Source organism: Cynocephalus volans, chromosome 10 (genome assembly GCF_027409185.1).
Source record: "Cynocephalus volans isolate mCynVol1 chromosome 10, mCynVol1.pri, whole genome shotgun sequence".
NCBI lineage: Eukaryota > Metazoa > Chordata > Mammalia > Dermoptera > Cynocephalidae > Cynocephalus > Cynocephalus volans.
The window spans coordinates 106,738,503-106,751,379 of record NC_084469.1 but is presented as its reverse complement, the minus strand read 5'-3'; the positions used below and the strand labels follow the sequence as shown (position 1 = coordinate 106,751,379).

Sequence of the window (12,877 nt, the reverse complement as noted above, 5' to 3'; positions counted from 1 at the left end):
TAGGGAAGGGGAAGGAGACAGACAGTGGTTCAGGAAGCCAAAGTCTTTGCAGTCAAAAATCTGCTGAGCTGTTGGAAATGAATCTGCAGGGCCTGTGATAGCTGTGCTGGTTTTTGGTTTCCTTGGAGGCCAAAAGCCTCTGGGTCCACTGCAGAGTGGGTCTCTGGCGGCAGAAGAGGCTCCAGCCACTTGGCTGATCCTGATGGCCCTTCCTTCTCCTTCATTCCTATCCCTCTCCAAACAGCTCTGCTATGCCTGTATTCCCAGACATCTAGGTGGGGTGAATTCAAAGCAGGTCCTTTGGGCATAGCTTCAAAAGGCTGGGGAAGTGGCTGTTCACTCCCCACTCCTTTTCCCTGCAGGAGGAACTACTGGAATGGAGAGTTCCTGCTCCACACTGAGCAGGGCAGGCCTGACGGTCGGAGGTCCAGGCAAAATGAAGAGGTTCTCCCTACCAATTTTTGTGCAGGAATTCTCATGTTTTTGCCTCACTGTGTTGTTGAAAATATATTGATGGACTCTTGATCTCTCCCAGGGTATTTTTGTTCATGCATAGCTGATTGATTTTTATGGGGAGAGAAGGCTGGATCTCCTACTCCACCATTGTCTTCCTCTGCTACTTTTTTATTTTTGCATTTGTTGTGATATTTAAAGATAACATTTGTAATTACTCTCTTGTTCAATTTATTTTAGATCGCTGTATTTAAGAGGCACTCCATTGAAATTCCCTTTCATGTAACCAGGAGAAGTGGAACACACATATGTGTTTGTGCGGGAAAACATGTGACCCTGAGTCACAGGCCTGGGCAGGAATTCATGATAGCTTGGGAAGGACTCTTTGATCATGAAGATTGAAGAGACTCCTGAGAATAGAAGAAGATATACAGTGGATGATATTGTCCATCCATTGCCCATTGGTGGTTATGACAAAATTTCAAAAGGGTGAAACATTTCATTTACAGTAATGGAAAGATTCATGTATTTACAGGCAACACTAGAAATTCTTAAGCAGAAATAGGAAACGAATTCAATCATAGAAGTTGAAACGTACCAGCCAGTCCTTCACCCCAATAAATATCCTAAAACATGGACAGCAATCTTTTATGTCTATGAATGGATGTATAGCTAAAAAAAATCTTTTACATATTAATATAACACATAATTTAAAATGTTTCTTCATTATATTCAAGGTCATCCCTGAATCTAAAACCATACTAAGACAAAGTATTCAAATTTGTCTTTGTATTTAGATATTACTCGGAGGCATGTATTCAATAATCAATTTTTACCGGTGATTGTGGAGGCACTGTGGACATCAAGCTGAGTAAGGCAATGGATCCTAATGAAGAGAATGAACCCAGTTACTAGCTGTAATACACACAAGGTTGTTAAAGTCCAAGTAATCAGGAAATGTGGTTAAGGAAGTGGTACGGGAAAGAATGATGCACGTGAGTGAAAAACTGGGATCTCACACTTATTTTTACTATAAAATTATATAAAAACCTTTAATGCCACATAAGAGTGATACAATGCATGGCTATTTCTTTAGTAAAACAAAAATTATTATTTTAGAATATATTAATCCTAAGAAATCCGTGTTCTCAATCATATAATTGGAATTTTCTAAATATTTTTGATCCAAACTTGGGATTAATTTGTGAGAATAGAAAAATGGACAAAGGGTAAAACCATCTACATACTAGAGAAAACAGAAAGCTTAATAAAGTGAGATACTTAAATTGTGTAAATAAGAAAGACCAAAGTAATATAAATCCCAATAAATAAACAGAAGGAGCAGGTTGTACTTCTGTAATATGCTAAAAGAATCACAATTACTGCATCTGAGTCTTTGATCCTTGCAATCAGGGGCACATCTTCAGCACCAGCACAATTGGTCATTTTAGAGTTTCCTACCAAAGAATCTTCTCAGAGCCCTCTTTATGTCTTTATTCCTCAGGCTGTAGATGAAGGGGTTCAGCATGGGTGTGACCACAGTGTACATCACTGAGGCTGCAGCACTTGAGTGTGAGTTGTGTGTAGCAGCAGAACTAAGGTACACTCCTAGCATCGTACAATAAAATAAGGAGACAACTGAGAGGTGAGACGCACAGGTGGAAAATGCTTTATACTTCCCCTGAGCTGATGAGATTGTGCGTATGGTAGAAGCTATCTTACAATAAGAGAAAAGGATACCAGCAAGAGGTCCACCACCCAGCATCACAGATGCAAAATATATCACCACATCATTAAGAAAAGTGTCAGAGCAGGCACGGTGGACCACCTGATTAAGTTCACAGAAAAAGTGGGGGATTTCCAAGTCTGTGCAGAAGGACAGCCGCAACACCATTAAGGCATGTACCAAGGATTGCACCCCACTGATGATGACAGACACCAGAACCAGCCACACACACAACTGGGGGTTCATGATGACCGTGTAGTGCAGGGGGTGACAGATGGCCACAAACCGGTCATAGGCCATCACACTCAGGAGAAGGTCATCCAACACTGCGAAAAGCATGAAAAAGTACATCTGGGTGATGCATCCTGCATAGGTTATGACTTTGCTCTTTGTCTGGATGTTCAGCAGCATCTTTGGGATGGTTGTGGAGGTGAAGCAGATGTCTACAAAGGACAGGTTGGAGATGAAGAAGTACATGGGTGTGTGGAGGTGGGAGTCTGAGATGATGGCCAGGATGATGAGCAGGTTTCCAAACACAGTGATCCCATACATGAAGAGAAATATCCCAAGCACAAGGGGCTGCAATTCTGGTGTATCTGAAAATCCCAGAAGAATAAATCCTGAAATTTGTGTATCATTTTCTGGTCTCATGTAGTAGAAGTGACTATTATGAAAGAGAAAATAAACATAAACCATTTAACAGATTACTCATCTAGTTACAATGTTATCATTTATATTTTTCAGTTAATAAATCATAGTCTACATTTTGTGTGTAGATATGGTCCTGTTAGGGTACACCTAGAGCTATCTCTATTAGCATTCCTGTCTCAGCCTTTTCGCTAAGAGGAAACATGTATTCACCTGTTTTAGTGAGAACTTACTTCTTTCATGCATTTGAGGAGTGTAATTGATGGACAGTTATGCCCAGGCACTGTCTAGGCAATGAGTATAGTATGCCGAGTACAAATGTCCCTGCAATTCAATGATGAAGAAGAAAGAACATAAATACATAAAGAATTAATCACCTAACATGTCAGATGGTATCAGGTGCTGTAAAGAAAAAAAAAGCAGGTGAAAGAGAGAGAGCAGATAGTAAGGGCTATGTTTGGAGGATTCAAGTAGGACCAGTGGGCCTGGCAGGGGAAATGACTAGTGCAAAGTCCTTGAGGAAACTCCTTGATTCAGATGCTCAAATCCAAAAAGGAAGCTTGTGTTGCAGGGGAATGAGCAAGATGGAGAGTGATGAGAGAATGTGCTGCTCAAACCTCAAGACACACAGAGTCCCTTCTCCACTTGCACTTTATTAAGTTGATTTGAAAGCCACCCCTTGAGTTGAAATAGATCCCTCCTTATTCCCATTTGTTGGATAGCATTCTGCCATCTGTGTAATAAAAGTAATGTTTTGGAATATATCAGGTCAGGTGCCACTGCTCTGAGGACTGCTCATGTTACACAAAACACACACACGTGAACAAACACACACATGCACACATACAGCATGCTGTGGCCTTCAGGGACCATGTTGCTAGCAGGCTCTTCTCACCCCCAGACATACTTATTGGGAAAACATGGTTGCAAGGCAAGATGTTAACATAGATGATCTTTCCCCTAAAGCATGTAGACAGAGCAGCTAATTCCAGTTCATGAGCTTCCCTTGGTGATGGGAATATGGGGCTCACTCCATTGGGATATGATGATTTGGTGTCTTGTACTTAAAGAAACGTAAAAATCTGCTTAATCAGTACAGAGAAGAATGAAATGGGCACAAGGGAGTAAAAAGATTGAAGAAACTCAGGTGGTCCCAAAGGACCATGAAGAAGAGATAGTGTCTTTTGTTCAGGAGGCATTCCCACCCCAGTTATGTTTCTGTGATGCCTCCAATTACCAATAAATCAGCAAAAAACAATTTATTTGGAAGAGAAAAGAGAGATATATATGGTGTCAGGATACCTTACAGATTGAACATCCCAGTAGATCAATGATCAAAGGAAATAAGAAAACAGTTCACAAAAGGAAATATACAAAGTACAACAAAAGTGGATAAGTTTTAAGTACGAAACGGTCAAAGACTTTAGTAAATGATATTACATGCAAAACTTTTGGAATTAGCAAACCAGGTTTTGAATCTTGGATCTACCACATATTTGCTGTTTGAAATTGAAGACCCAAAGCCATTCTAAATGTCAGCATCCTCTCCTGTATAGTGGTCATAGTAGCATTTGTTCTCTTAAGTTGGTTGACAGATCTGATCCGTATTTGTAAAAAGCTTAGCACAGTTCCTTCCTGTTGGTAAATGAATGGTTGTGACTGGTGATGAGATGAGGCAGATTTTTTTCTTTTACTTCTCAAACGAATGTCCTCATTTTATGTCCCCAATTCCATGATGTTATTTCAGTTCTTTGCTGTCTCTCCAGCTATTACAGGCTGGTTGTCATCCAGTCTCTTATTCATACTGACCAAGAAATATCTTTCTATATAACAAAGGTGATCAGTCAAACCCTTGACATAACCCCCCTAACAATTACCTACTGGACAGTGAAGCTAAAGTTGCAGAGCCAAATATCAGTCTTAATTCTCCATGACCATCCCTCCAGCTAGATCTTCACAGGGCGCTGTCCCCACCACATTGATCTCCCAAACATTGAGCTTGATGTTCAGTTTCACCAGACACCAGATCTCCATAGCTCACCCACTCCCCTCTGCTTGGAGTCTCTCCCATGAGTCTATTTGGAATTATTTACTCCTCCATCTGGAAAACTCCATCTACTCTTTAAGGAGTACCCAACATCATTACCTTCATACATGCCTTTTTTGTTTGTTTGCTTTTCACATTCCCATAGGGAATGACATTTCCTGCATGTGCTTAATTTTGATGTAGGGACTGTCACTGTGATGATTTTATTTAATTTCATGTATTTTTTTTTCACAGTTATGCTGTGAGCACCATGGTGTGGTATGTAACAATGATGTACATACTCTGCCCTCCACCACCCAGATAAACTTAGTTGGAAACAGTAGCTGAGTGAGTATATATATATAAGCAATTGAGGAACTGGGGTCTCAGAGAAATTTCTGGTGACGGGAGAAAGAAAAGAAGCAGTAAATGCTAAAACGTTTGTGGAGATCTAGCTAAATAAATATTTCTCCATGTTCTGAGATCTGGACTGATTGGGATTCATGCTATGGTTTGTAAGAACTAAACAGGATAGACTAAAACACAAGAGAAAATATTCGAGTGCATCATATATGGTAAGCGAACATACAAAATTGTCTCGTGACACTCTCTGTTCAGATATGTACGTGTGTGTATTTGTGTGTGCACACATGCTGGATCCTAATGTAAAATATATTTCTTACTCTGGGATACAGTAAAACACAGTTTGGAATCCACTGCTGTAAAGGCAAGCATAGTTTTAAAAGGAGGACAGATTCTGCTAATGAGAGAAAAGCTCATGGGTGAAGAGCCCAACAGCAGAGCCAGGGTGTTGGAACACAGGTACCCATCGTGGTGCTGATGTGACCTCCTGACTCAAGGGTCACGTGCTGAGCAGACTCTTATTGCTCCACCTGACTAATCACAGAATTCACATCAGGGCCCTGATCTGGTTGTTATTCCTGCAACTGTTCAACGTTTATATGACCACACTTGTTTTCAAAGGTCTGATAGGGGTGAGGCAAGCCCTTCTCTCACTTTTCTTTGTGGCCTTTTTTTTTCTTGGGCTTTGGACTTTGATCTCTTTTCTGACAAATACAATGAGCACAACCTGTCCTGGTTTTCTTCCTCATCCAACATGCAGAGACCTCCCCAGAGCATACTGTATGAAACCCTGCACATACCATGACAATCTACCCTCTTTCTTTACATGATTTATCCCTGGGGATGTTATAAATTAACAAAGACCTGGAAATAAAATAGTAAAAAAGACACTTTTTTGGAAACAGTGGAAGAAACAGGGTCTAACATTATAGTTTCATTCTATTTAAACATAAGTGGATTCCAATCTGCTTATGAAAAGCATATAGAAAATCTTTAGGTGAATGCAAAAAATATTTTCACAATATGGCCGACTATGACTTTCATTCATAAAAAATAATCCAATCACAGAAAGCAAAAAGGTAACAATAAGGAAATCCAGATGTGAAATAAGATGGCAAAAGGCATAAAAGGTGACTTATTACTACTAATGATGCAGAGGACATTTCTAAGTGTAAAAAGTACTGGGGGAGGGGATAGATACACAATGTGACCAACTGATTGATTTGACCACACAAAATGTATAAACTTCCATGTATTCCCCCTAAAGACATCTCTACACAAACAAGTATAAAATAATTAAATGGAAAATGGCACATTAGTGAAAAAAATAGTCAATTTTTTTCTTTGAAAGAATGAAATCAAAAGATAAAAATACTCGGACCCCAGTACAAAAAAGCAAAGGATTTGCAATAAACAAAAAATGGCTAAGAAACCCGCAAAATATATTCATCCACAAGAGTAATTGCAATGTACACTTTAATGCTCCAAATTTGACCTATCAAATAAAAGTTATTTTTCTTGATATTATAGAACTGTGGTTACCAGACTTGGGAGGGGAGGGGGACGGATAACAGGAAGAAGTTGGCCAACAGGTACAAAGTTACAATTGGGTAGGAAGAATAGTTCTGGGGTTCTAATGCACAGTAGAGTTGCTATGGTTAACAGTTAAGTTTTGTATATTACATAATAATCAGAGGGCTGGCCTTTGAATGTTCTTAACACACACAAAAAAGATAAATGCATGAGGTGATAGATACATTAACTACCCTGATCTGATCATTTTATAGCATATGTATGTATCAAAACATCAGATTGTACCCCATAAGTATGTACAATTACAATGTGCCAAAAATGATTTTTTTTAAAAAAAAGAGAAAAGATAAACTTATTTTTCAATGTGAGTACACAGCATGGGAAAAGATACTGTGAAATGAATGTCTCATGAACTGCTATTGCAAGGTACTATGAGGGTACTTCAAAAAGTTCATGGAAAGATCTGTATTACCTTTCAATTCTAATTTTCCATGAAATTTTTGATGTACTCTTATACTTGTAAGCAATCCATTGGTCTAATCTCCACAATGAATACTAAAACACACTTAAATACACTGCACATTAAAAGTTCAATTTTAAAAAAGGCCTAAATTCACTGCACATTTCTTCACTCCTAATCAATTTTCTTACCCCCATACTGCAAAACTCCCTGGATATGTTCTAAGTTTATGGAAAATACTTTATACTTCCCATTCCTTCTTCAGTCTCATTCATTGGACTCCCATTCCCATCACATAATTGTCAATAATGATCCATGCATCATAGAGTCTAAAAGACACTTCTTTTTTTCACAGATTAAATAAATTAATTACCAATTAATTAGACAAACAAACACAGTAATCTCTCAACTCTGAGTTGGGCTGGTTTGGCTCTCACGTGAAATAGATAAACGTTCTTGGATTCCTTTGTCCCTGAAGTTTTCCTGCAGTACCTACTAGGTTATCAGACTCACCTGGATGAGTTTTCTGAAAGGAAGGTCTTCATGCAGGTGTCTGAATTCCTCCCTGGAGGGTTGAATATGAAGACTGAAGCTTCATACAGAGAAGACAACAGGAAGAAATTAAGCATCAGTCCCTTCGCCAGACACAAGTCTCTAAAAGAAACAACCATGTCCTGCCCAGCCCATAGTTGTACTCTCTGAGGGACATCATCAGAGGAGGTACTTACACCTCCCTATCTCTGCTCATTAGGCGTATTTTCCCTTCTTACTCCAATCCCTGAGCACCTGATTATCCTGTGGAACACTGGTTTCAGCAGAAGAAAAATTTTCCTGTTCTTACTCGGTTCCCAAGAGACCAAGTTAGAAGTTAGGTGAATCCAGTCTTAATTGCTTCTCCATGAAATCTCCAGCCTTCCAGAAGTCTAAAGTCCTTAGGACTTTTGCCCAATCCTTTGTCGAAGTTTTCTCCAGTGTCTGAGGTACTGAGATCCCTGGAACTTCAAAGCAGTGATTGTGGTGGGGACACAGCTCCTGTTATCTTCCAAAAATGCTACTCCCTCTTCATCAAGGGAGAGAACTGTGTCCACTTGCTATAAAACTATAGATAGTTACTACAATCCCTGCCTTCATGACTCTTTCTACAAAGCACTTAGGAGTTTCGTGCTTGTAACACAAGTGGAGAACTGTCATGTACTTATGCAATAATGAAACATTTGGTAATTAAAGAAGATTTTGGTTGTTACAGCTGGGGAGGTGCGATTGACACCTGGTGTGTTGAAACCAGGAATTGCTGCTCAACATTCTACAATGAACAGGACATTCCACAACAGAAAGAATTATCCACCACAGTTGTCAACAATAAGAAGTTTGAGAAACACTGTTCTAGATCAGAGCTTCCTCAACTTCAATGTGTATACAGGTAACTTGGGGATCTTGTTCATATGCAGATTATGATTTGGCAGGTCTAGGATAGACCCAGGGATTCTGCACTTGTCACTGGTCCCTAATTGATGTTGCTGAAGCTGGTACAGGTCAATAGACCACTCTTTGAATATCAAGGCTGTGGTCCAGTGTCAGAATCAGCTGTAAGTATTTTGAGAACTTCTCCACCAAGAATCCTACCACCCAACTCGTGTGTGACTTTAGGTGGTCAGATATTGCACTCAGTAGCCCAGCTTCTGCGTACACAAGTTTACACTTGCCCCTTGAGTTCTTCCCTCATGACAAGGAATGGTTCCTTATCTATGAACTTGATAAATTCCACCTCCTTTATGGTGTTTATGTTAGAAGTAAGTAGTATTTGAAAGCTTATAAGAAATTGCCTGGCACACACATGATGCTCAGTAGGTAACAGCTATTGCACTATGCATTTATTCCAGATTTACTACATTCAAGGTGATACCACAAATTTTCTTGGGACAGGAAGAGAGTCTAGCATCGCCATGAACCTAGGAGACAGCATGCTGTGATCATGAAGAAGTACCCCTCCCAGGTCCCCATACAAGGAGCAGAGTTCTGGAGAGTTCACCACTCTATGCTTTGTTGTACTCAGAGACATCATCTCTGAGCACCTCTTGTAGACACCTCATGGCAAATTAATAATGTTTAGACTCGTTTAGGCTGTTTTACTATGTTCCTCTGGTGGGAATATTTGTAAAGTTGATGTTTCTTGTGTATATCAACTTATTCCTCCAAATCTTCTCATCTTCCTTATTGCAAATCCACAGCCTATAATTCATAAACATTTGAGGTCAACAGAAGTACATAATGCTCCCCTTTCTGCCTCTGTCTCATGCAGAATTGGTTTTATATATCGTGATTAGTTATTACTCCACTGCTCTCTGTAGGGGAACTGTGCAATCCCACCCATTGCTTTGGGTCTTGATGGTGCCTCAAGAGATAGAAGTGTATGTCCCTGCCATTTGTCTTTGGGCTGGGACAAGTGACATATTTTGGTTGACAGGATGTGGACAGCCATGATGTTCTCAGTGCTTAAGAAGCTTGAAGGACATTGTGAGAAGTTGAGATCTTTCACCTTTTCACTTAAAGGAAGCACTTTACGGCTTTTCATAGGCATCTCCAAAATGCCAGCATCACTACTCTTGTGCTTTGGGACCATTGTTAAGGAAAATAATGGTTACTTGAATGCTAGCACTACAATATCATGATGGTCAATCTAATAGCCAAGACAGCTGCTTAAGTATCAAGGAGGTGCAAAGACATCATGGATACTCTGTACAGAGTGGTGATTCACGTCTCAGGTGGGACTGACTGAATGGCAGATTTCATCACACTTCTCAGAACAGTGAGCAGTGTGAGACTTGTGAATTGTTTAATTCTGAACTTTTTCATTTAATATTTTCAAGCCGTGGCTTCCCTCACATAACTGACAGTGTGTAAAGGGAAACCGATTATGAGTGGAGACTGCTGTACACTTACATCTTTTCAGACACAGTCAAGACTCAGAGCCAAGGGTGAGGAAGCACAGATCTGCTACAGGGAATAGGGGAGTTGATACATAGTTGGTAAAATAAAACAAACTGCCTGCAAACATTTCACACCACTGTTGAAAAATGTTTATGAACTTTTTGCTGTGAAGTTGCAGCCAGGAGCATAAGAATAGTCAAAGGAATAATTTGATGATCAAGAAACAACAGCTTTACAGATGTTCCCAAGATTAGAAGGTTAGTAAAACAGCTCGAAAGCATATATGGCTGTCTGGAGCCAGCTTGAAGAGATAAGAGGCCAATCCTTTGAGTACAGCAAAGCACAGAATGGTAGCCCTACATTCTGTACCCTGTGCTGGCTCTAAAAGAAGTTCTTTCTCAAAGTCCTGGCTCTCTGTCTCCCAGGAGCAGGGCAATGCTGCACTCATATCCTGTCAAGAGAGACTTTGCTGTTGTCACAGGAGCATAGTAAATATGGAACTAAGACTTACAATAGCTGCTAACAACTACTTACCCGCATCAATTAGAAGCCAAATTGTCCCTCGGTGAGGACCATTGGCCAAGAACATGAGAACTGGAAAACTCGTGATGGAATTCCAATCAAAGCCCATCCCTTACTCAGTTCATAACTTTAGGCAGATCACTAAAGCTTTCTGTCCTCCATTTATACAAATGTCAAATGATATTTATAAGAGACTATTAAGAATGAACTTTAATAAAAGTTCAATAAGATTATTCTAATAAGTTGCAATCTCAGGGCAATGTGCATAAAAACATCTAAATATATGGTTTTTAATTAGCAAACATTTTTATAAATGACAACACTTAATTTGTATTATGGTGTAAATATGAGATTTGTGATTTCTTTGGGAAAAGGGTCATGAAGCCAAGAAATATAGAAGGTATAATTTTGTATCAAAGGAACACAGTTGTCCCCCTTATTGAAGAGGGGAATAGCAATTTTCTAAAGATATCAATAGCTGTGTCCCTACCACAAGTTAAGGCTTTGTAGACCCAAGGGACGTAGTCAAGACAGGTTTCTTGGTGTTAGACTTTGGAGAAATCATTAACTCAAGGTAGGCATAAGGTATTAGGTGATTAGATCTCTGGATGTCAGGTGAGTTCACATTGAAGGAGCAATAAAGACTGAATTCTCCTGATGTCTAATCTGGTGTCTTGGGAACAGAGAATCTGCAGGAAATAATTTTTTTCAGTGCAGAGCAGTGTCCCACAGGAGAACGGTGTACTCAGGGCTGGTATAACAAGAGGGAAAGCTGCCTCATGAACAGATATACGGATCTGTATCTCCTCTGCTGTGATCCCTCAGAGTGTGCAAACTTCTCTACACAGAACATGGTCATTTCTTCTGGAGTCCTAAGTCTGGCTCAGGTATCAATGCTTGACTCTTTTCTGCTGTCTTGTCTGACACCACAGCTTCAGTCTCCATCAAGAGCCATCCAGAGAAGACTTCAGATTTCTACACCGAGACCTATCTTTCAGAAAACCCATATAGGTGAGTCCCAGAGCCTGGTAGTCACTGCAGGAAAGGTACAGAGAGAATGGAAGTTGTGAACATGTCCCTGAGGTCACCTGAGAGGAAATCTAACCCAACCCACAGCTGAGAGATGGCTGTGGTTCTTTGTTTGATCACTTGATTAATTAATTAATGTATTTATTTAGGATTCTAAAAAGAGAAGTTAATATTGAACTGAGAAATGCAGATCACTGTTGACTGCACACTGATGGTCACAGAAGCCCAATGAGAAGAGGGAGTGGGAGGCTTAAAGGTGTTTTAGTAAAAATAGAACATAAGTCCAAGGACCTTTGCAATTAAGTGCAGAGGAGAAAGAGGGTATTGGCTGTGGAGGGATGTGCAGTCAAGTGAGGTTATTTATTTTTAATTCATGAGATGGCTCATGTTTGAGTATGTTTCTGTATTGATGAGAAATCCAGAACAATGGACTTTTCATAGTAGTATCTTCTCTCACACTGGGGATCACAGGAAAAAAATGAATGGGCTAAACTGGTACACAAACAGGCTTTACTTTACAATTATTTCCTTCCCTGTGATGCCAAATATATTGGTGAGTCTCTTAGACATTTGTTCCTCTATTGCAAATTGTGCAGATTTTTTGCTTCCTTAGTGGACTGAAGTGTTTTTATTCCTGTTTGTAATCACATTTCTTAAAAGTATGCTAATCGGAGTCGTTCACCACCTTGGATGCTTGTCATTCGGTCCTTTGATAAAACTATAGTTATATTTGGAGGGAAATGTGTGAACATTTATGAATTTTGAGTAGCCAAATCTATCAGTAAGTCATATTGTGCTCCCGTCATTGCTTTTAAAATGCAGAAAGTTCTTCTGCATGCTTTAAGCAAATAAATATCCTTTTATGCATATTTACATCGTGATTTTATACCTCTGTTATTCCTTAGGGTGCCTTTTGTCTTTTTGTGTTTCAGTCTATTTCTAAAAGTTGCATCACCTTCAGCCCTCATTTAAAAGACATTTATTATCATTTGGATAAAAATCAACCATATCTTTCATAAGCATATTTGAATCCTCATATCCTTTAAAAAAAATTAGGGTGAACCGTCGTATCTTTATTTAATATAAATTATAACTTTACATACTGCTTACTTGAGTCATTAAAAAGACTTCGTATTTATTCTTTTTTGGTTAAAACTTTGCAATTTAATCTTGAATTAGTGACCCTTGT

At 39.3% G+C, this 12,877-nt stretch overlaps 1 protein-coding gene across 1 annotated transcript; it reads right to left on the bottom strand.

Moving 5' to 3' along the window:
* Positions 1-1,900: 1,900 nt before the first annotated feature.
* On the bottom strand, positions 1,901-2,830 carry LOC134386972 (olfactory receptor 7A17-like). The gene has a single exon (XM_063109131.1). The coding sequence runs from the start codon at positions 2,828-2,830 to the stop codon at positions 1,901-1,903; it is 930 nt and encodes a 309-aa protein (XP_062965201.1).
* Between the last annotated feature and the right edge of the window lie 10,047 nt (positions 2,831-12,877).